This window comes from Aptenodytes forsteri, unplaced genomic scaffold (assembly GCF_000699145.1).
Source record: "Aptenodytes forsteri isolate BGI_AS27 unplaced genomic scaffold, ASM69914v1 Scaffold71, whole genome shotgun sequence".
Taxonomy (NCBI): Eukaryota; Metazoa; Chordata; class Aves; order Sphenisciformes; family Spheniscidae; genus Aptenodytes; species Aptenodytes forsteri.
Genome location: NW_008795923.1, coordinates 1,822,577 through 1,846,089, shown reverse-complemented (window position 1 = coordinate 1,846,089; position 23,513 = coordinate 1,822,577). Strand labels below are relative to the sequence as shown.

The 23,513-nt window shown below is 36.4% G+C and overlaps 1 protein-coding gene across 1 annotated transcript in view; it reads left to right on the top strand.

Annotated features, from left to right (window-relative positions):
• Positions 1 to 21,039, top strand: part of OTOGL (otogelin like) — a 98,435-nt gene extending 77,396 nt beyond the window's left edge. The window contains exons 42-57 of the mRNA XM_009284940.1: positions 1,631 to 1,845; positions 3,725 to 3,866; positions 4,208 to 4,393; positions 4,889 to 5,101; positions 6,032 to 6,136; positions 6,443 to 6,550; positions 6,914 to 7,015; positions 8,267 to 8,371; positions 8,462 to 8,502; positions 9,490 to 9,553; positions 10,514 to 10,692; positions 11,033 to 11,137; positions 11,912 to 12,031; positions 13,992 to 14,037; positions 18,197 to 18,276; positions 20,839 to 21,039. Coding sequence (XP_009283215.1) covers positions 1,631 to 1,845; positions 3,725 to 3,866; positions 4,208 to 4,393; positions 4,889 to 5,101; positions 6,032 to 6,136; positions 6,443 to 6,550; positions 6,914 to 7,015; positions 8,267 to 8,371; positions 8,462 to 8,502; positions 9,490 to 9,553; positions 10,514 to 10,692; positions 11,033 to 11,137; positions 11,912 to 12,031; positions 13,992 to 14,037; positions 18,197 to 18,276; positions 20,839 to 21,039 — 2,012 coding nt within the window. The remainder of the gene's footprint in view (positions 1 to 1,630; positions 1,846 to 3,724; positions 3,867 to 4,207; positions 4,394 to 4,888; positions 5,102 to 6,031; positions 6,137 to 6,442; positions 6,551 to 6,913; positions 7,016 to 8,266; positions 8,372 to 8,461; positions 8,503 to 9,489; positions 9,554 to 10,513; positions 10,693 to 11,032; positions 11,138 to 11,911; positions 12,032 to 13,991; positions 14,038 to 18,196; positions 18,277 to 20,838) is intronic.
• Positions 21,040 to 23,513: the final 2,474 nt, after the last annotated feature.

Sequence of the window (23,513 nt, the reverse complement as noted above, 5' to 3'; positions counted from 1 at the left end):
AAAAGTGTAAGCAGGTATTTTAGAGTTATTTTAATTCTACCATAAATGTTCACTTTCTGGTGCATTGTAATTTTACAGAATCTACCCCATATTGAACAGGAAAATGAACTTTTATAGTCTTTTAAACTGCTTTTAGTTTTAGAAACAAATGAAACAAATCAGACATGGTTTAAATATACATATAAAAAAATCAAGTGTTTAAAATCAATTGCTATATCCTGCTTGAACAAAAGGAAAGTTCTCCTAGATCTACTGAGAGAAGGTGAATGCTGGCCCTGGCAGGTACTGCATCTTTTCCCATTATCACGCCATCTTCTCTATGCATGCTGGAAAAGATTGGGATGAGGTGAGGTCAACTGTAGGAAGGATTATAGAATTGTTACTCTTTGTGCCATGAAAATAGAGAAAGAGGAAGACTATGCAGACAACTCCAACCTCCGCTGTAAAGTGTTGCTCTGCCTGACATTTTGCAGTAAAGTCTGAAGCCTCCTTTAGTGCTTCTTTCCTGTTCTATGCCATTTGTTCCTGTCTGGGATTGTCCTCTCCTCTCCTTCTCCTACTGAAAATTGTAGGACTATGTGGTAAATTGGCTTTTTTTTTAAAGCTGTATTGATTCTGCAATTCTGTAACGCCAGCACAGTTTGTGGGATGGCATTAGGACACCAGCAAGAAGCAGAAGTGTTAAGAATACTGGAAAGCGGTGCTACTGTCAAATGCTTCTTATCATGCAAATACCATCTTCTGTATTTCTCTATGCTGTCTGAGAGAATGACAGAGCCTGTCACGCCAGGCTAGCCCAGGTCTAACAAGGGACCCTGGAGAGTACCAGGATGCGGGGCTGGAAGCATGAAGGCAAGGACTTAGGGTGTGGGTCGAAATGCAGAAGGAAAGTGAAAAAAGGATATAGAAACTTTGGCTGATCAGTCCCTGGGATGTAAAACACTATTATGAAGATAAAAATTTTGGCATTAATGACTTGTTATGTGCGTATAGGAAGTATATGTTTTCACTGATGAATTAACTGAATACATACAATAATGAATTCAGGTAGCCAGTGGATGTCAGGGGTTTGTGTGGGGCACTTTTTTCAGTGGTTTTGTATTAATAAATTGAGTTAGAAAAATATTTTCTCTAGAGAAAGCAATTTGCTCATCAAAAGATTCCTTTGATAACTTCTTGCATTCAGAATGTTCAATTAAGTTTCAATACAGCATCAAATCATCAGCAACATGCAGTTAATTTGAAAGCCATCTACATTGACTCCCATGGAGCCGATTGCTATTGAGTAGAATGAGATCAGAATCTGGTGCCATGTCAGTGAATTTGCTACACTCGACGGCACATTTTGGTAGCAGTTTTTCTCAAAAGTTAATTCATTGTTGGGAAAAGTATCATTACTTGTATCGTGTGGTCTGCTTGTTTTGCTAAGCCGTTGAGCTGACAACTAAAATCACAAGTAGAAAGTTGGAACTACAGTGGACATATAGCTGCTTTCATTTATAAATTCAGATGACTAAGTCTCACAGGTGAGCCTGATGCAATGTTAATCTTACCAAGTGTACTTTTCTTTCCCAAAGGAAGTAATGTGGCATGGTTTTTTTGTGCTTTGAATGTGATGCTCTGTCTCCAGGGGTGTGTAATGGAGATCCTACTGATGACCTGAAAATGCAAAACAGGACCGTAATTACAAATATGGAGGAAATTGAAGTGTTCATTAAGAGTTGGGAAATCGAGAAATCACTTGATGCAACAACCAGGAGGCCAGTAAGAAACTGTACTGAAGATAACTGCACATACTGTATGGAACTGTTAAACAGAAGCATTTTCATCCCTTGTCACAAGAAAGTGAGTACAAAGATCAGAGACATTCCAGGTGCAAATTAAATAAAAGATGTATAGTTAAGAAAAGAGTGAGAGAGATATGCATATTTTTATGTTTTGCTTATTTTCATGAGTTGACAACTGGATGGGTGGCTTTAATACCTCTGTCATGTTGGCTTTAATACTTTTGTCATGTTGTCCATTGTAAACACACATCTATATGGATTCTTATGCTATTATGCTGTTTCTTAAATTATTGAGTAGGCAAAGCTCAAAGGAGAGACATCAGATCATCATCTCAACACAAACACATTCCCAAAGAGTTATTTTTGATAAATGCTTGGCACGGATCACTAGAACTGAAAGCCTCATGCTTCTGCTGCATACAACAGCAACTCATTCAGTTTGAGACTAATCTGACTAAAGAAATTTCTAGTTAAACAAATTTTGCCATAGGCACTATCACATTGACAGTTTGGTAGCATTTCTTACAGAAATCATCATTTGTTTCTGGACACTGTACTTTCTGCAGGGAATATAGCTGTAGCATGCAGACTACCACTAGAGGTGGGTAGTGCAGCACAGCTGCTTCCCGGAATGGGAAATGAGGAAGCTCCAAATCTCAGAGGTCTGACACACTTTTCCCACTTAATTCAAAATAAAAAGGATTAATTATTCAAGTGGCCCTTTCTTTCTCAGAGATAGATGTGTCCAGATTCCTGATTCACTTCTTGCTGTTCTGTCTTTCCACCCTCAGTTTGCATTGTGTTACTCTTCAGTTTTCATCACAGACAAATGCTGTTAAAGGTATTGCAGGCAGCTGAGCCCCTTCCTTCAAACTCCCAAGGCCTCTCCTCACTTTCCCCACGTAGAAAAAAATGGAGGGAGTTCTTCTGAAAGGAAGGCGTTAAAGAGATTTAAAAAAAAAGAAAAGATTAATAGATATTTGCCACAGAAACTTAATGGGAGGGAGCAGTGGTAAGCAGTTTGGAATCAAGAAAGGAGAGTAGCACCAGTGGGTAGCAGGATGCTTTTCATAATTGTTTAAACACATCTCTTTTTAAAACAATCAAAGGGAATCTGAATGGTCAGAAGTCCTACTTCATATATGTTTCCAGGAGAACTCTTATAGCCTTAGATACAATGCAATTGCATCTTTTCCTGGTTTATAGCAAAACCTGACATAGCATCAAAACTGCCAAGCACTTGGTTCATCCTTTATGAAATTTGTTTTCTTTCGTATACCCGATGGTGGCAGAGCCAGAGCGGATGGAGTGTATTGTGTGCTTCACAGGCATGAAGCAACTGGACAAGGATAGGTAACAGAGTCATCAGTGTAATGAACTTTATGGCAGAAGTAAGCGAGTGCTTGAAGATTTGCTGAAACCACAGGGAGAGCTGGGCTGCAGCACAGTAGTGAACAGGCAGAATGAAACAAAATCTGATTTTTTTCCACCTTGCTATAAGCTTACGCAAATAAGAACAGAAATACGATAGATTGGACCACCTGCATTTAGACCAAGTAACATAGGCTATTGGATCCTATAGACACAGAAACAGAGGACTGAGTAATAATTCATTCACATCAGGAATTTATGGAAGGTATAGCAGCAATGTTTATCTGAGATTGTTGACTTTTAGCTGACAGGGCTAAACTGCAAAAGTTCTTGTAAGTAGTGTGACAGTCTCATTAGGACTGTGTTCTGTGCCTACTAATGAGCACAAAAAATTCTGGCAGTTTGAGTTCTGCAGAATGAGTGTTCTGAAAAAAATGGTATTTTTTACTTTAGACACCACTTGGGATTTTTTCCCTTGCAGCTGTATTATTTCTTGTAATTAATGATTTATTTTAATTACCGAAAGCTCTTCTACTTGTTAATTCTCAATTACAATATGTTCCTAGGTGTCACCACAGGAGTTTTGTGAGAAGATGTGGATCAACAGTACTTATTTTTGGAATTATGAGTGTGATGCACTTTCTGCATATGTGGCTTTATGCAACAAGCACAACATCTGCATTAAATGGAGGACACCTGACTACTGTTGTAAGCAGACAGCCATGTCCTATAACCCAATGTGGCTTTACACTGCTGCAGTGTTTAGTGAGGAGTTAAAAATGTATTTCTTTCTATTGTTATTGGAAGTACCATCTCATTCTATCACAGCATTAGTAAATCAGGGTACAAGTTCTCAAGATGTATTGTTTTAGTCAAAGTGTGATGAATCAGTTTTAATCTTGATTGAATGAGTTGCTTGCCTGAAGTACCATTAAAAATATAAATGTATGCTTTCTATGATACACTCACTTGTTCTTACTACCTGTTTATCCAATGAAATGCTGAAAGAGTAACAGCAGCACTCAGTGTCCTATTTTTATGACTTGCAGCATTGAGTTGTCCTGAGGGCAAAGAATACCAGCCTTGTGTGCAACCCTGTGAAGCCAAGACATGCTTGAATAAATGGTTCTATGAAGATTCTCCCTGTTCCTATTTAAGGGAAGACTGTGTGTGTAAAAATGGCACTATTCTGCATAGAACAGATTCTGACCTCTGTATACCAGAAGAAAAATGTAGTAAGTGCAGCAGGACAGAGTGGTTTTGCAGATACGCTAATATTAACTGCAGCTCAGTGTAAGCAATGCTTAAGTTCTGTGTCAGTCCTCAGTAAGTGTGAATCTGGTACAGCTCCCTTCAACAGAGCCTAGCTTTATCTCAAGCTACAGCAGTTTGTGCTTGCAGTTCACTTGGATTCAAGACCCAGTGCTGATGTACTTCTGTTGGGGAAAAATGATGGTCATTCTTCCATAGCTCCCAGGCTTTCTTTCCTGGAATACTCAGGAAGAAATAGCATGGGCAGGTTCTTTCCCGTGCACTCAGTATTTATTTTCACCCATAGTGAAGCATTTGTTCATTTGGGGGTTTTAAGGTCATTATTTTTTCTTGGATTCCTTGACCGCAATGCTCCACAGCACTCTTATTTTGTGCAATAATTTTATGCCATTCATAGTTGCTTGCAGGAAATCTGTGCTCTCTACTTGTTGAAGGGATATAATGTTTTTTTCTCTCAGCATGTACAGATAACAAAGGACAACCCCGCTCTGCTGGGGAGATCTGGAATGGGTCCATAAGAGGCTGTTGCATGTACAAGTGTTTAGAAAATGGAAGCGTTGTTGCTGTAGAACCTGAATGCAATGAGGATCCACCACCAGTCTGTGAAAGGGAAGGGGAAGTTATCGTCCATGTTATCGAAGAGAGAGCTTGCTGTCCAAAGAAAGTTTGTGGTATGTACCACACTTGTTTTCAGTAACAGAAGTATAAGGTAAGCGCTTGACATTCACTGGCAGACGACAATCTTTAGACAGGGTTCAAGATAGCATTTTTCAGAAGTGATTTTTAGGTACTTGTGGCTGGTTGGGCCAGCAAAACAGGCTTCTTTTCTTTCTAAGAACTGACTCACTGAAATAATTTGTTTTTCTTAGGAGTCCACTAGTGAAACAAAACTTCTATTAAAAATGAATTGTTAAGCTCTTGGGTGGAATTTCAAAAGAAATTGATAGATACTCAATGATAGAAGTACCTTGGTAATTGGGGAAGTCAACAGAGCCTGTTTGCTTTTCTTATTAGTGCTTTGGTGTCAAGAGCAGTATCCTCTGACCTACCACTGTTTCCCAGAAGCAGTATTCTGTGACCTGATCACTGAATACTAATATTCTGTCTAGCCATGGTTGTTAGAAAAAGGAATAAGCTTATTGCTCCTAAAACGTTGAGCAAAAGATACTTATTTCTTCATAACATCTTCAAGGAAAATGAGAACAAACGATCCAGCTGATACGGTGTTTTTGCTCATTAGTTAGATACCTGTAACCAACACTTGTATGTTGTCCAACAACCAACAATGAAGTATTGTCAACTTGTTTAGGGAATATTTTCACTGGGACATTTTAGCTGGCTTCATGTGTAGGAAGCAGAGCAAGTAAATACCTGCTTTAAGAGGGATATAACTGTGCTTGCACAGTGCCACATCAATGGAGCTATACCAGCCCTGGGTTGAGCTCGGACATCTATGTGATGGTACGGAGTGCCCCTTAAGCTGACTTGGGCTGCTCTTAGTTTGTGGGTCTCTATACTAGATGGTATAAATATCTTGAGCTCTAGCACTTGCACTTGTATCTGTTCAAATATGTCAAAATGGATTGTTTTTTATCCCACAGAATGTAACACGTCATTGTGTGACACCATTATTCCAACATGCAAACCCAGTGAAAAATTAGTGGTAGGCTACCACCCCCTGTCCTGCTGTCCACAGTACCGATGTGGTAAGGGAAATACACCAACACAGTTACTGGGACATTTTCCACACTTGTATTATGTGTTGTAAGAAAATTTGCCTTACAAGTTGTTTTGATTGTTAACAGAACGGGACATTGTAAATAGCACCAGGCAATGATGTATTTTTTTTCACACTCTCCAATATTTTTTTGTGTTTGTGTTTTGTGTCACTTTTGATTTTCAGTCAATTTGGGGTGTTTCGTTTTACTAAGGAGATGAAGAATATCTTTTCTTTACCTTTTTAGTATTGTTCCTGTGACTCTTTAAAATACTGTTTATTTCACATCCTACAGAATGTGATCCTTCAGTTTGTTTCAATGCTTCCCAGCCGGACTGCAGAGAAGATCAATTTATTGTTGAAGCAAAACGGGAAGATCCCTGTTGTTTCTCTTATCTCTGTGGTAAGAAGCCTCTAATATTTTTATGGATAACTAAGGAATAGTTAAGTATTTACAAAAACAGTCTTTAGTTACAAACCTAGTAAGTTAAGCCAGGAATTCTTGGAGAGTTCAGTGGGACTTCACACAGGTCAGGCTGACTGGAACATGAATTATTCTTGGGGTTTGGGATCTTTAATTTCCAACATAAATTTGAACATCATACTTGAACTTTGTTATGTTTTTCTATTTGAATATCAATCCATAAAAGCTCTGTTATCCAAGTAACAAACATAATATGATGTTACATAATCTATTAAATAGAATTCACATGTGCTAACTTTTGTACTTAAAACTTTATAAATGTCTGATTTTTTTTTAATTTAGTTTGTGAATCCTGTATTGAGCCTGTTCCCTTGTGTAATGAAGGGGAAATTCTCACTGTAGACCTTAATACCATACATTACTGTTGTCCGCATTACTACTGCGGTGAGTATAACTGTTGTCAGTTCAATACGTTACCAAAAGTGACAGACGGTGTGTGTATGTGGAGCTTTTTTTGATTCATCATTTAGGGTGGGCTTCAGATAGAGATTAAGAGATCTAAATGAGGGTGTCTGCATTTGAGGTAGGTTCAAAGTTCTTGGTATACTCAGTGGTGGTCTAACCTACCCAGTCAATGGAGTCTGGAGAGGTTATTTAGTTCACCAGACAGTATATAGCTACTTTCAGGGTGACCTAAATACCGATATATTAATGTGGAACTGAATCCCATCCTTAGAGTATAAATATACAATTGTTTATCTATTAAAACGCCCGTAATAAAACAGCTTCCATGTTGTTGTTCCTCTGTTGTACCATTCATTAGTGTTCAGGCAGTTTCTTTGCACTGTTAGCTTTTAGGGGAAGGAGTAGGCCAAGGGTTTCAAATACTGCTGAGTTAACTACTATTCAAACAATGAGCAGTCAGAAGAAAAATATTTGCAGTGTAACACAGTCACTTTGTTAGCCTTATAAAACACAGAAATTGTGTTGTGTGTTCTTAACCAATGTTTATAAGCATAACTGCTTAATTTAGATCAGTGGAGTGTTCCTGCATTAACTCTTGTCCTATTACAGTCTTCGGGTAATTTCAATTAATTAAATTGTCTTCCAGTAAGTTTGGAGCTTAGTGATTTTTACTTCAGGTGGTTCCACATTTTGGTCTTTTCCTTTTCCTAGTACTTGCACCCAGGCTTTTGTCACTGTTTTTGCCAACTTCTAGCAGCTAGACAGTTAGTATGTGGTCTTTTTTCAGAGTCCCAGTAAGCCTCCTCCAGTCAGACAGGCAAATATTCTCTTATTAGAGTCATCCCAGGAGGCAGTTGCTCTCTGTTATCTTACAGAAATGTGCTTTACAACAAAGCCTAGATTTAAAAACCCATGTTTTTCCAAAAGCTGTGATTTTAGTTGTCTTTGGTACTTGTTATTGGCTTGAGTCACTCTTAAGTAGGAAGAATATTAAATGATTGCCGTGTGGTGTTTTCTGAAAATTTAAACTTGTTCTAAGGCAACTAAAAGCACTTTTGGAAACCTTGGGGTTTTTTTCAGTTCCAAGTATAATTGAGATGCTTAAGAAACACAATAAAAATTTACAAAAAATATCATTATTTTTAGAATAGTTTATTAAGAGAAATATAAGCTGGAAAATTCAAAGGAAATTTGAGTAAATTCTCATACCTGTCTTTTCCCCCCATTTAGTTTGTGATGAAAATCTCTGTTCTGAGCCTCCTATGAATTGCACAGATGACATGATACTTGTGAAGGAAAAACCACCTGGGCAGTGTTGTCCAGAATGGCACTGTGGTAATTATAACTTTACTCCTTAGTCACTGCTGTTAACAAAAGCTAACAATTAGCTAACTGACTAATATGCTTTTCTCGTTCTCTTCTCAGAATGTAGCTGTGAAAACGCTACTATGCTGACCTGTAAATTGGTAAGCACTGTCCTTTAGATATTTTTATTAATAGTGTTCAGCCCTCTTACCCCTCCCTTTCCATTCCTTGTTTCAATTAGTTGTAAAGGGTGGTAAGGCTGAACAGGGTCAGGCTGGGACTCTGCTTTCCAGTCCCCAGCTCAAGCATGTAACTCCATCAAGTTTCTGCACAGTGTTGGCGACTATTCCTGGGGGAAATTCCACTTTGTGTGTTTTAAGATGTCAAAAGAAGAAAAGCAACTGTAATATTATTCTGTTCAATGTTGACTTGAAACAATAACTGGGAAGTTTTCCCACTTAAATAATTCCTAATTGTTTTTAATAATTAATGAGGAATGAGCTTTATGATCATATGTATCATCTGGAGGAATGTGTTATTTTGTTAATCATTTATGCTTTTGATTAAAATGATTTAACATTACTGAATTTAACTGGTATGAGAAGTCATAAATATTTTGCTCCTCACATACTCTCTTGTAATAGGGACTGTGATCTGGAGAATAATTATGAGTGAATGTTTGAACTCCCATTACTACCATAGTGATATTTTCCCTATCAAATGCCTGTAGCTTGTCCTTCTCTTCCCCATCTGTGAAGACTGCGTAATGTAAAATCTAAACAGGAGCTGCAAATTTGAATAGTTTTCACCTATTTTTTGGAAGAAAATTCATAGAAGGCAGTCTTTTGCTAATGTCTTTATTATTGAAATAACTTTGTATCTCAGGAAAAATTGCTGTTTAGCCACTTTGCTGTTTATATGCGTTTCTAGAGAAAATAACATGCTTTGCTCCTGTTTAAAGAGATAAATACATTGAACAACTCTGAATGTACTACTGTTTCTTGAGTACATTGCAATTTTTCTCTTTTATGAAAGCAGGGGTAGAAGTAATGAAAGTACTATTTTACATTTTTAGAGAAAAACTGTCTGTTTAGCACTACATTTAATTGTGCATGACTTTGCAAACTCTTTTATCTTTCTATACTCAGGGAGAAGTTAAAAAAATACATAATAGCATTTCCAGTGCTTGTGGATGCACTCACTACATTTGTGGTAACTTTTTCATATTCCTATCATCTGTTTTGTTTTAGTTTTTAGTAAAAAGGGCATGCAAAGAACCATAATAACCTTCTCAAATGTAACCACTCTTTTATCTTGATTTCACGGGTGTCTACCTAGTTATGCAGTTATGCTTTCTTTTCTGAATATGATGCTTTGTCTGCTAACCCATCCATTTTGTGTCTGTTCTGGCGGGGCATAAGAGGGTCGTGAAACTGCCCATGCTTTCAGAGACAGGTACTGTCTCTCTGGTAAGAGGCAGATAGGAAGCAGGTTGTGAACCTTAGCTGAGTGTGAGTGGTGCGACTGCTCCTAGTCCACTATCGAGCACAAATGAGATGACATCTCACACCACAGCAACAGACCTGTCCAGCCAGCACAAGGGTAGGTGCCCAGTCTTAAGATCAGACCTCTGCTCCCTTCCCTCACTCAGCTACCCCGTGTAGACTAGATTTCAGCTGTACTGTGCATGGGGGTGCTTGAGGCATGCTGCAATCCTGACTGCAGCCCAGGCTAAACCGCCTCCGGGAGCAAAGCACACACAGTACAGCTTGAGCATATTACTGTCCCACAGGTAATTGTAGACATATTATTTTAATTGACAGAAAGGCTACATTTTGCGATGTACAGAATAATTCCTATAGTGTACTTACCCCAATGTTAAATATTAGAACTCTTTAAAAAATAAGAACAACAGATTTTTTTTTTTTTACTTCCATAGAATAAACACTATCAATTTTAGGCAGTTTTGCATGTTGTAGCATTTTCTTAAGCTGAATTATACCTCCTCCCCCCCTTGTTTGGTAATTAAAACCACAAACCAATCAAATCTAAAAGTTAGAAAACTTTTGCGGAGCATAGGACTTTGCCCTACTTTTGTCTTCACAGCGATTCTGTTAATTTGCTTGATGAATTTTTCTTTCCTCTGGTAACATTTATTTATTTTGGTATTAGAGAAGGATGATGTGTGCATCTTCCAGGAGGTCACAGTACTGAATCCTGGACAGTCAGTGATTCAGTACTTGGATGGAGACCTTTGTTACACTATACAGTGTTTACAAGAAAAAGATCAGAACACAGGATACAATGCCATGCATTTTACAATGGTGAACTGTTCCCAGCAATGTGAAGCTGTGAGTATTCTTAAAATACGGGAATGATGCAATTTGTAAGCACAACTACACCATTAGGATAAAAGCCAAAGTGAAGACTTTTGCTAGTCCTGTTTGCTCAGCAAGAACTTGAGAACTTAACAGTGATGATGTGTATCTTGTGTCTCCAGGATTATTTTGAGAGGCAATTTCTAGTAGCATAAACATCATCCATCCATCCATCCATCCAGCCATCCATCCATCCATCCATCCATCCGTATATTGTTTCTCTCGGCATTTTTAGTTTCAGAAATCAATGAATTTTCATATACTGTATGTTTAAAAAATACTTTTTTCTTTTTTTGCTTTACTTCCTTTCCAGCATCAAATATATATGCCTTCCTCCAGTCACCATACTTGTTGTGGTACCTGTCAAAACGTGTCCTGCTCTTTTCATACTGAGAATGGAACACTAATTGTGTATGAGGTAAATGCCTCTGGACAGAGATAGAAATAACTATAACGATACGATAAACAAGTGTCTGACAGTCACTTCTTAGTTAACTCATGCTGTGAGTCTTGCTTCATACCTCCTTACTGGTGGTTACGTACTTAGGGACTATTTATGGTATATGATAGGAAAAAAGTGTGTTTATTTAAAGACCTGCTATTTCACACTAGGTGAATTCCTTATTTTATTTTATTGGTTGTAATATTTTCTACAAAGATATGCGAATGTCATTATTTACTTAACTCTGGATACGCTCTAAGTGCAGGGTAGGGTTCAAATTGTAACTCTAAACCATATACTGTGATTTAGATGAGTTGGGAGCTTCCGACTCAACATCAGGACTCCTATGTCCCCCTCTTCCAAGGGCCATACTTCTCCTCATTCCGGTTTCTACAGAAAGGAAGTGTGCAACCTGAAGCACTGGGGTTCAGGATCCTGATGGTGTGTTCCAGCATCCACATAACAAGGAAATTTAGACGTGGCCATGACTTGGTTCATGCTTCCCATTGCTCTTGAAGCAAAAGAAACTATCGGACTTTTTTTCTGGCACAGAGCCCTTTTGTTCTGAATTAGGACACCCATGCTGAGCAGCATGCTGGAGAGTAGAGCTGCCTACGGGTGGTCTGCAACAAACTTTCCACTCCAGTAGGTAATACAGCATAAGGGCACCACTTTTACAGACATTTGGGGTTGGAGATAAAGCTGAAATGTTTTGTCTTTCCTGACAATGGTTTTGTTATATATATTCAGGAAGGAAGCACCTGGAGCTCCAACTGCACCAACTACAAGTGTGCAAAGACTGCTGTGGGGGCCATCATACTGGGATCGAGTGTTGTCTGCCCCCCTTTTAATGACACTGAGTGTACAAAGGTTTGTACTTTGGGTGAGGTAAGTGACAGTAACTGATCTGGAGTTTGGCTTACACTTGACAACGCAGGCATACCTCATGCTCTTTCTTTAAACTAAAAAAGTGGTAGGTAAAAACATGTAAGTGAGCAATTCACAGTCTTGTTTTCTGTGTTCCTGTTTGCTTTTTGACTGACAAAATGTCTGTGAGGAGTATGAATGTTTTGGGTCTTAATGATGAGTGATTTTAAAGTATTGTGGAATTGGAATCACGCTTGAGATACCACTATATAAAGTGCTAATCACTATGTCTTACTTTAGTTTGGAATAACACTTTGCCAAGTTTGTAGTACACATACAGTAAATAAATTGGATCAAGCAATTCAGAAATGCCGCATATAAAAGTGGGCTATATTAAAAATTCCTTAAGCTGTGCAAAGATTAGAAAGATGACAGAGTATTTTTAAACTTTATTATCTCTTAAACTAAACTAACAACTAACGTAACAAAAAATATCTATCATACAAGAAAGGGTATCTACCTACATCATATATCTAAAAATGTAAATTTGGCATACCCGTATAAACCGGTTTGAAGAATGTGGATGCTTCATGTATATTACATGTTTGTTTACAATTTTGATTCCTAATTTAATACTTCTCCAACTTTATAATACTTCTTATAATTCTTGCACTTTCAGTACACCATATATTTAACATAAGCTACAAATAAATATACATGTAGAGAGGGTAAGTACCATTTCTGCCTTGACTACAGATTATAAATTTAGCACAAGTCCTACTTATCCATTGCATTTGTTTAAAAAAGTCCTTATTTCTTTCAATTCTGAAGAAGGAATTCTATCTAAAATTAATGCCTGTTCTACTTTGACTTTATGCTCGAGTTTTGTCCTTGGAACCCTTTTGTCACTGTCTATTAGGATCTTTCCTTAGTAATAACAGTTAAGTTTTTAAAGAAAGGAGCCCTAAAATTAACTTCCTGAATCAGTCTGACCTGTTTTTCAGAGATGCTGAGCATAGACTTGAACCAGTAGCTGAGGAGAAAGTTCTTCTGACAGGCAGCTCGGGATAATTCAGGAATATGGGTTTAAAAGGCTGAGTTTAAGTGCTCATTTAAGAAGTTCTTGAACAACTCGTTCAGTAATTTTTCTGTAATGAGATAAAAAACGCATGCTAGCATGAAAAGACGGAAGCTGAAAAATGTCTTTTGTCTGTTGTTATTGTAAGAGTGCTATTTATGTTCAGTTGCCTGCTTGATATGCAGTTCTAGGCTATGCAGTAAAATTGTGGGCGCGTGTTTCTTGCTTGCACCCATTCTGACAGATTCTGACACCCTCTCCCCCCCCGCCCCCACTCTCTTTTAAATTCAAAAGGATGTTTTCTTCACTTTCATACATTTTTACTTTCTAGCTAACAAGCAACTTTAGAAGAAATCAATAACAAAGACTATAATTGAGAAAAAGAATTGAGCACACCAATGGTTCTGAAATTCTGCAGTTAACGTTCTCTTTCAAAAATGTGTATATATACATATATATATTTAATGTTGTAAAGAGCTACTTATTAAGTATTAATTTTCTCCTCGGCATATGATCAGTGTAAATCCTTTTACATCATCAGCAAAGTTGTATACATGAATTTTAAAAACTATCTTAATAAATCTCAGTGGTGGGGAAATAGATGGTAATGGATGATATAAAAAGATGCTTATAGAAACTAAATGGCTTATTCAAAGGAGACTAGATCAGATCAGATAAGCAGTGACGAGTTCATTTTCAATGTCAAAGGCTGTAAAGAATTTGTGAACCAAACCTTCAGCTGATCATAACTGTGTAATTCTCTTGATTTCAGCGATACTATTTTTTATTAGTTGGATACCTTCAAAACATGGAATGTCTTGAGATACAATTCACCTTTGCGTTGGGCACAGTCTTTTTTGATATATTCTCCTTTTATTTTCCTAGAATGGAGGAATTGTGCAGACATATAACGATGGCTGCTGCAAGACCTGTAAGTGATGAAGGCTGCAATATGTGCTAGTTTGGCTTTGGTTTTGCAGGGCTTGTTTTTTAACCTCAGTTGCTGGGACATAAAGAAGGAAAAAGCATGCAGTCCCCCCACAAATCACATAAAATTGTTATAGTTACCTAACTACTCCTATTAAAAGGTCTTGCTTCATTTGGCTGCTGACTTGGTGATTCTTAGCATTATTGTTCTGGAGTATAACCAAATCTCTCCAAATACAACCTGTGGAAGATGAAAAGTTATCTATCTCGATTAAAACAATGAAAACATACTCTTTATTGCTAAGCTGACTCTAAAATACTGCCTGTATGATTTTCACCATAGAAGATAAGGATTTTGCCCCCCTAAAATTGATTCCTTATTCGATGATGTTTTGAAATACGTCTCCAAACTTACCAATTTATTCTGTACCACTAGTATGTATTTTCTAGGGCCAAAATACTGGAATATTTTTTTTTTTAAATCCCAAATGAGGAAAAGTTATAGTAATACTGATGTTAGCAACCCTTATATAAAATTGACTTTTTAATATCTGGGAATACATTCACATTTTCTGAGTGTGTAACTTCAAAATATGATGAATTGTGATGCAAGCTTATATAAAGGTTTCATAATTTATGCAATTTTAAAAGTCAATTGAGAACAAACTGATGTTCTCTGCAGTTTTGCCTAGGAAAGGTTTTATTACCAAGATATATAATTACGTATACATAAAAATAAAACACTGTTGTGTAAAACTAATTGTGTAGAGCAAGAACTTGTTGAATGCCACAGAAAATCCTCCGCCCTCTTTTTTGGCCTATTTTGTGTTCAACATTAGACTTATTTCTATAACATATATATATATAAAAAACATATACATAAGCAAATTAGTCTTTGGAATTTTTTTAGACTAACCTTTACTTAGTAATATTGAATAGGAAGTCACAGACTTATAACCATATATTGCACAGTTATTAAATAAAATTCAGAAGTGCAATGTATTGTAAATAATTTGGCGATATAAGGGGAAATATTCATATTTATCAAATACAGAAAAATACTAAATTTTCCAAGTTATACAAAGCTTTGAAAGTGAACTGCAAGTATTGCTGTTCTAGTGTATCCAAAACATAGAAAATAAAAGCTATTTTAATGCAAGGAAATACTTTTTTTTTTGAATGAGAATCAGCAGAGAAAAGTAACACACCAGAATTGTGCTAAAATCTTATTAATCAATACTCTTTCTCTAATGAGATAAGCTATGTTGAAAAATATTTAACTAAAACCCCCCAAATTAGGTTGGCTTTATTTAGAAAATTATTCTAAAGAATTAATGGCTACTGGTTTTCCGTTGACCGGGAAGATTTATAAATTTGGCCGTATTCTGTGGCCTCAGGAAAGGCATCGTTATACTTCAGAAATACTTGCTGAGGTGGCTGCTAAAAAACCCGATATAGTTCATACAATTACACGCTATTTTATTGTTATTTTGTTTTATTTTTAACTAAAAGCATGTGCCCTGTGGTGAAGCAGTTAAAAAGAGTACTTATAAATAGAGCTTGCAACACCTTGGGGTTTTAATGGGAACAAATAATCTTTCTGAAAGAGCTTGATTCAATGCATGCAAAGTGAGTGCATATATTTAATTCTTACCTTGCCATAGAGAGACTCGTTGCAAAAGTTTGGTTTACAAGGAAGCATCATTCCAGTTTTGTGTTAACCAGGAGAGTAATAAAGTTTAGGCCATCTTTAGTGAGACTTGAAGCAGCTGCAGAGTTTCTAAATTTGGAAGACTAACAGGAAAGCTCATCATCTTTTGCTGAAAGAAAAATGGCATTTGGCAGTGTAAGAATTAATGAAATGTCATTTATGTAAAAATGTTTTTATTTCATGAGAAACTTACATTCCTAATGATTCTGCCAGGTTCTGGATTGGGTCTATTACCCTTTGCCATTAGTCCAGTAGTGCCTACTGATAGTATTAATTGTGAACCAGGTATTACTTTTCATAATGTATTTTCTTTTTTTAATAATAGCGTAAGCACTGCTTGATATACGCGTGTAGCTGTCATCACCATTAAATATTACCACGCAGTTAATGGTATTGGGCCTGATACTGAGAGATGCTGATCCCCTGTTGGCCTCCCAGATCAGTGGTTTTCTAAAGCCTGGTTAGGGTCCACTGCTCAGCACCTGTCAGAATTAGGTTCATCCATTTATGGTATATGCTGCTGATGGTTCTTCCTCCTGTTCATTTCTGACATTGATTTTAATACATGAAGTTACTGTACAAGGTAGTTGTAATAAGAAATGTTACTTTAAATGACATCATCATCCTGAATGCTGTTACCAAGAGATTCTAAATCTGATCCCAGGTCTCTGAATTTAATGACTGAACTGTTTTTGCCTTAAAATAGAGCAAGAGTGTGCATTACTGTCCGGTCTCACCTCTGCAGATATGGATCCATGCTGTATTTCTTCTTTGTCACAAATAACATGTTTTACAAAATTATGAAAATGTCGGGGGGGAAAAAACATACAATTCAACCACGCATTAATAAATACTCTTTACACCAGAAATTACAGAATGTTATAGAACTGTTGCATTATGATCATAATTCTTTGGTTTTAAGGATAGGTAAGTCACGGAAACTCCTTACTCAAATAAGGAGTGAGTAAAAAAAGCACCCCTGGTACTGAATGCAGATCTTCTTGACCGTTGAAGGTGGGAGAGAGAAAAGTATAGCAGCAGAGTTTTCATTAGACATCAGCACCTTATGCGCTGAAACGTCATCTATCTCTCTATATGACTTGTAGAAGTACAAAGATTGCGTTGTCTACACATATTCATGCTGGCAAGCGCTTTCTGATGGAAATATCACAGGACTTCTTTTTCTTAAGTGTTGCTGAGGAAGGAAAACCAAGATGCTGTAGGCTAACAGCTTCGATCGTACAGTGATCTGCTAGTTCAGTAACAGAATCTTGTTTGATCCTGCAACGCATAGATTAAAATCTAGCTGTACTCTGCAGCCAGCCTAATTTTTAAATACCTGCTGGAGCTGTGGTTGTGGAATATCTTGGTTACTCAGAGCTCATTTATCTTATAAAAGTGCTTACAAGCTTCTGGGGAACAGAAAAGGTGTTCTTTTTGTGTACATCCAACCGTGAAGGCATGTGCTGAAGGTGGAGAAACTCTGCTGGATAGTGCTTATTATTTTATATGCTGGATGTCCAGAATGGTTGTGTAGTAAAAGTAATAGACGATTTTGATGGGTAGTGAAATACGAGATCTAAATAACTGCTGTTACACAGATAGTAATAACAGTCTGATATGGAGTGCAGCATGAAAGATTGTACATTTAATTGTTTCAGTATTATATTATGTATTTTATGTTAAAAATGGCTTTGCACTGTACAGCTTTATTTTTCCAAATAAAAGAAAAAAACCTCCTATCAATATCTCCCAGAATGTACTTAAAAATGCAGTATTTCCCTAATCCTAGATCCATATGCCGACTCAGCGCTACGTGCTTCAGTTCTGGCGGTAAAAACTGCACTACATTTAGCAAATACATGCATGTCTCTCAAAGCTTCCTTGAAGGACATCTTTCTCAAAAATATATTGAAATTATATTCTATTTGAATTGTAAACATTCAAAATAGCATCAAGGTTGTAATCACATTCACAGATTTACCTTTTTAAATGTTAAGTTCTGAAAATTTTCTAAAATGCAGAATCAAAATCTTATTTACATTCAATATTCCTATTAAAACAGAATTAATTCCAATACTATTCATTAATTCCAATACTATTGAAAATTACTTGATATATTTTTTCTAATTGCTTGTATTTGCCTTGCCATATGCGCAATTTAAAATCATATTAATATTTTAATATTTATAAAATCTGTATAGCTTAATGGGCCACCTGATGCCTCATATGTGCCAGCTATAAAAATGATAATTCTGCACAGGAAGTATTTATTAATATATGAGGGTTTTTTTCTAAAAAAATATTTAATTATGGAAGTAATAATTTCAGCATGTACATTAATGAAAGCAAAGTATAATTATTACAATTATTTTAATAGTTTCACTTTTTTAGTAGCAAACACAGTACAAAAAGTGTATTGATTCAGTATGCATTTTCTGTATTTTATCAGGCAAAAAGGAAGAAAGGATTTGCCAGAAAATGACGATCAGGACAACCATAAGAAAAAATGACTGTATAAGTCAAAGCCCGGTAAGCATAAAAGACCTGTGTTTGATGCTCGGCCTATGACACACCAAATCAAGTATTAAGAAGTGGGTTATAGCTATCAACAAGCAACAAAAAATGCTGCTATCTTCTCAAAAGCAGATCTTTGACCCTAGGAATGTTATCCTACTTGTAAATGGAGTAAAATTAGCTGTTCCTATGGCTGAAAGACTGAGCCCTCCTACCTGGAAAACCATCTGGCTTCAAATGAAAAGTACACAGCATAATTGCTCGTAACTAACAAAGGCATTGAACTCTTCACCATGAAATAACATCCCACTCTAAAAGAGGAGTAGAAATGCTTCTGCTTAGGATGTGATGCATTCCTCTTTGAAGACCTTTACTCTCTGGGTGCCTTTCTCCTCCACGTAGCATGTGTCTCCATATCATAAATTCATGATCCCATTTATTTATGGGTCTGCTTAAGACATCTTATTTCTCAGCTTTGGTGTAGCCCCATCTACAAAACCCAGGACATCTCCGAGCAGCAAATGTGCTTCTCATGTAGCACTTAAAGGAGAAGCAATCGACACAGCATCTCGAGACTTCCAAAAGGCCTCTGATAAGATTCTGTTGAAGAACCTAAACAGTCATAAGGAAAGAGGCAAAATATCATCACAGATTGAAAGCTGAGAACGTTAATTTCCATCCTGATAGAAGGTCAACAGTGAGATGCCCAAAGTTTAATAGTAGAGTAAGAGTGTGTGGTGTATTTATTTATAGAAGAAGGGCTGGTAATGAGGGAGTATAAATATGTAGATGAAATCTGTTATTTGCCATAGTTAAGAGGAAAGACTGTGGAGAGCTTCACAGTTACTTCAACAACCTAGATTGAGGGACAGCAATATGACAAAATAAAGACATGGTATCGACTAAAGCAAAGAATATTAAAAAGAAAGATTTAGTCAAACCTCATAGGTTTTTAAGCAAGCTGAAGGAGACCTTGCCCTTGCATCCACTTCTGTGAAAACCTCTGTTAAATGCTCCCCTGCAGACAGAAAGGCTAACTAAGAGTTATGACATTTAGGGAATAGGATAGGGAGTGGAAACAAACTCATTCTAGTATCTCTTATGAGCCAATGGTGCAGTACTATTGAGGGTGCTCTGTGCACTTATGGTCCCTCTACATTGCTGCAGAACTAGAGAGGGTTCAGAGAGGAGCAACGAGAATGTTGGCCAGGTCATTCCATGAATGGCACAACAAATGAAGCCGCCTTTTTTATGACTTTCTATCATAGATTCTTTATCTTTCCTTCCCCCTCTACGCACCTTCCAAAAAGACCTACCCCATCCCACCTCCATCCGTATTACAACCCCCTTTCCCCAGTATCTTCTTGTTCCCCATTTCCTTGATGGCTGCCCACCCTTCCCACAGTGCAGATTCCCTCACCCTTCACCCAGAAGTACCTCCAGATTCTCATGTCCTCAAATTCTCTATTCATATCCTTAGCTCCACTTCCTTTCCTCGCCAGCTCCCCCACTGCAAAACCCCTGGCACTCTATTTCAATCACGTGATTTTGGCCCATCAGATGGTGGTATCTGCTATGGCTGGTTTGGAACTACATATGTGTTCTTTGGCCACATTAATGCTGTCAAACTTTGGATAGGGCTGAGCTGGATTACATTTAATTAATAACGGAGATTATTAGTGTTTAGGAGAAGGCCATTTTTTTTTCCCCGTCAAATTTCAGGAAAGCTGTCAGAGTAACCTTTTGGTCTAACTTGTTTGGATATGGCCCATTTGTTCACAGGCTGTTTGGAAGGGAGTGGATCAAAGCAGCTTTCATACGCCTCACGTGCATAAGAAATCAGATTTAAAACTATCACAAAAAGAACTAGATCTAGTATGGCTGTTCTCGATTTCCCAGCATATCAACTCTGCTTAAGTTTTAATTAAAAAGTATCAATTTATTTTCTGTCAGAGTTATCGGCTAAGACGACTCTTCACATAACGTAATAGTGAGAGAAAGCTTTGCTCTGCTGAAGTCTGGAGCCCAAATAATTTTATAGCCAGTCTCTGCCCTTGCTGGTTTGTTACTGCATCTACTTTTTGGATATATTTGTTACAGTGGTAACACAGCTAATATTGGTGTGCCCTTAGTCACAAGCAGTATTAATAAGAAAGGGAAAAGCTTTTGCACTGATATGCTTTTCCTCTTGAACCTTCAAGGAGAAGGACAGACTTTCCTTCGTTTTGCTTAGAAGAATTTAACTTTTCAGCAGTGAACATGAAAAGAACATGGATTTATCTATGCTGTTTTGAAGTTATTAATTTGTAAACTAGGGATTTGATTTTGGCATCCACAGCACAACATTTTGCTCAAGGTTAAGACAGAATACATGATTAAACAACCAAAAAAAAGTTTAATTAAAAAAATTATCAAAAATGTGTCTACACTTAGAATGAATGAATTTTAGAAGATAAAATAATTTTTAAGACGAGTCCTTTTCAAATGTAAAAATGGATTTCAATCACAAAGAAGTTTGAAATGTAATATCTTTATAACAAATTCTGAGATGTCTAACTTCAGTTCTTTTACTCGTAGATAAACGTGGCTTCTTGTGACGGAAAATGCCCATCTGCAACAATTTTCAATGTCAATATTGACAGCCATTTAAGATTCTGTAAATGTTGTCGAGAAAATGGAACACGTAATCTGACTGTGCCACTATACTGCTCAGGAAATGGCAGTGAAATTATGTACGTTATTCAAGAGCCTATAGACTGCTCATGCCAATGGAACTGAACATTACCGTGGATAGGATTTCATCTGAAGAATTGAAATGAGTTTCCTTTCACTGGACTCTACTCTATTTTTTGACCTTGGATGGCTATAGTACTCTGCAGGGGCGGGGGGGGGGGGGGGATGTCCTCGATCAATTATGCTTTATAATGTAACTTCTCACAAATTTAGTAAAGATGATGTTGTACGTTATTCTTCAAATTTTCTTTTTAAATATTGGCATGTATGTAAAGAAAAATATAAATCCTTTAGAACAAGGTGTAATTTAGCCATCATTTATTTCTACTCAGTGGCTTTCTGATGAGCTGTTGAAAGCTGGTTAAGGTCTGTGTTTCCAGTGTTTTAAAATTTTGGATTGTGGCTACCTATCAAAGTTCAGAATTTCTCAATGGTTCTTTTCCTTTTACTCAGAAACTTCCAGTTAAGAATCATCACTGGTCCCATGTTTAAATGGGAAAGAAGAATATTAGGGTTTTGAGAATGACTGAATTAATTTATTAAAAAAATAGTGGGTTCAACTGAAACATTTTTTATCTTGCTGGAAGGTCTATCTTTTGTCCATTAAGCTGTTGTCAATGACCGGACTCTGCTCACGCTGTAAGTCGCTGAGAAACACAATGACTGTGGTCTGTAAGTACCTGTAGTAAATCTCCAGAGCATATAGTAGAATTATAATAATGTCTTTAAACCTTTGACATTTGTTTAATTTTGATATATATTTTAAATATGAAGCATGACTAGGCAGAGGCTGAAGAGTTCAAGCTTTTGTGCCTTTATTAAAGGTATCTAAAAGCTGTTTCTGATATGAAGGATTCTATATTATATGCATTTCTGTTTTCACAAATAAGAAATTGGCTGTCTACTAGCTGTAGAATAAGATTCTATGTGTGTATATATATTTATTAAAAAAACAGGATACTGCACATTTTAACTATTCATAATGGGTTTCTTCCTTTGTTTTCCAGTTTGAAGATTCGTGTTTAGTATAGTTTTATAAAATACATAAAAATTGTTTTTTTTTAAATATTGAGATTTGGACTATTGACTGAATTTAGGATTCAAAATTTTTGAGTCCAGGAAAAAACCCAAACAGGTTAAATATATGTTTCGAAGGGCTTAGGTGAGCTATTCATGTTCAATCAGGCTGTGAATGTCCATGATTCAGCACCTTAAGCTGAATATGCTCTCCCTTTTACTAAACATACTACATAATCTTATCTTAAAAACTAAGGATACAATCTTAGGCTTGTTTTTAGAAGATTACTTTGCTTTATAAACTCACTGAATGAAACTGGTTTAAATGATGACAGTGGGAGTTTTGCCATTGACCTCAGTGTGCTCAGTATTTTCCTTATCATGGAAATTGTTTCAGAATTAAAAATCTTGTCTAAAAGTCTGAAAACTTTTTGACAAACAGTTTTTATTTCAAGCTGTCATCATTTAATTACAAAAAGGTTGCATTATCACATCGGTTTATACAATGAAAAATAAGCAATATAAAATTTAAAAAACTTAAAATCCAAGGCTATTTTGCTACTTTGTGTGACAAATCTTTAAACTTTTGCTGTTTTCAGTTTGATGGCTTATAAAGAAAAATAGCATATACAGTAATAATAAGACTGTCATGTACTCATCCATCTCCTTAAAAATAGTAACTTCGTTTAAAAATTCAAGAACAATCCATTGTATTATCAGTAAAATAGTTAATCATTATAAAGCAATAGTGATCACTTACTGATCAAAATAAAGTGCTGTTCCGAGAAAGCATATCCTTCGTTTGCACGTTTTTATGATTTGTATGGCAGATATTTCAAGTTATTATATACTAGGGCCTAGAACCAAAATATTCTCTGATATTGCTGTCGGAATTTGTGTACAGAAACTTTTCATGCAGGCCAGAAATGGAAATTAAATCATAGTCGTAGCCGTAAAGTTTGTGTACTCACACAGCCCATTAAAAGGACAACTTTTAAAAGAAAAATACATCCTTAGGGCCTTTTGATTTATTAACACAGAGAAAGGAATCCTGTATTTGCATCAAGAGAGTTTGGCCCAAAACTTCTTAATCAATTTAGCATTTGATAAATTACTTAAGGAAGCTCCTACAAGATAGCATTTTTCCGTATAATGACTGAACGCTTGATGTGTTTTGATTGAACAGCTGTGCTTTTTATAAGCAATGTGCTTTTGTAAGATTTAGAACTGTATTTGTAATTACAGAGAAATTAATAAACATTGTTTTGCAGAATGCTAATAAATCAGTGTTGATGAAATTAATTTACCTGTGCCACTAAAGATGAACGATAATGCAAAATCTTAGATGATCCTGGAAATTAAAAGCAGTTATGGTTAAAATTAACTCCATGATAACCTGTAATAGCAAAAATGGTATTAAAAGATCTTTTTCCCACTGACCCAATTTGGTTTTTTAAGTGCAACAATCAATAGGAACTGTGTTAGGATCCTCCCTGAAGCCT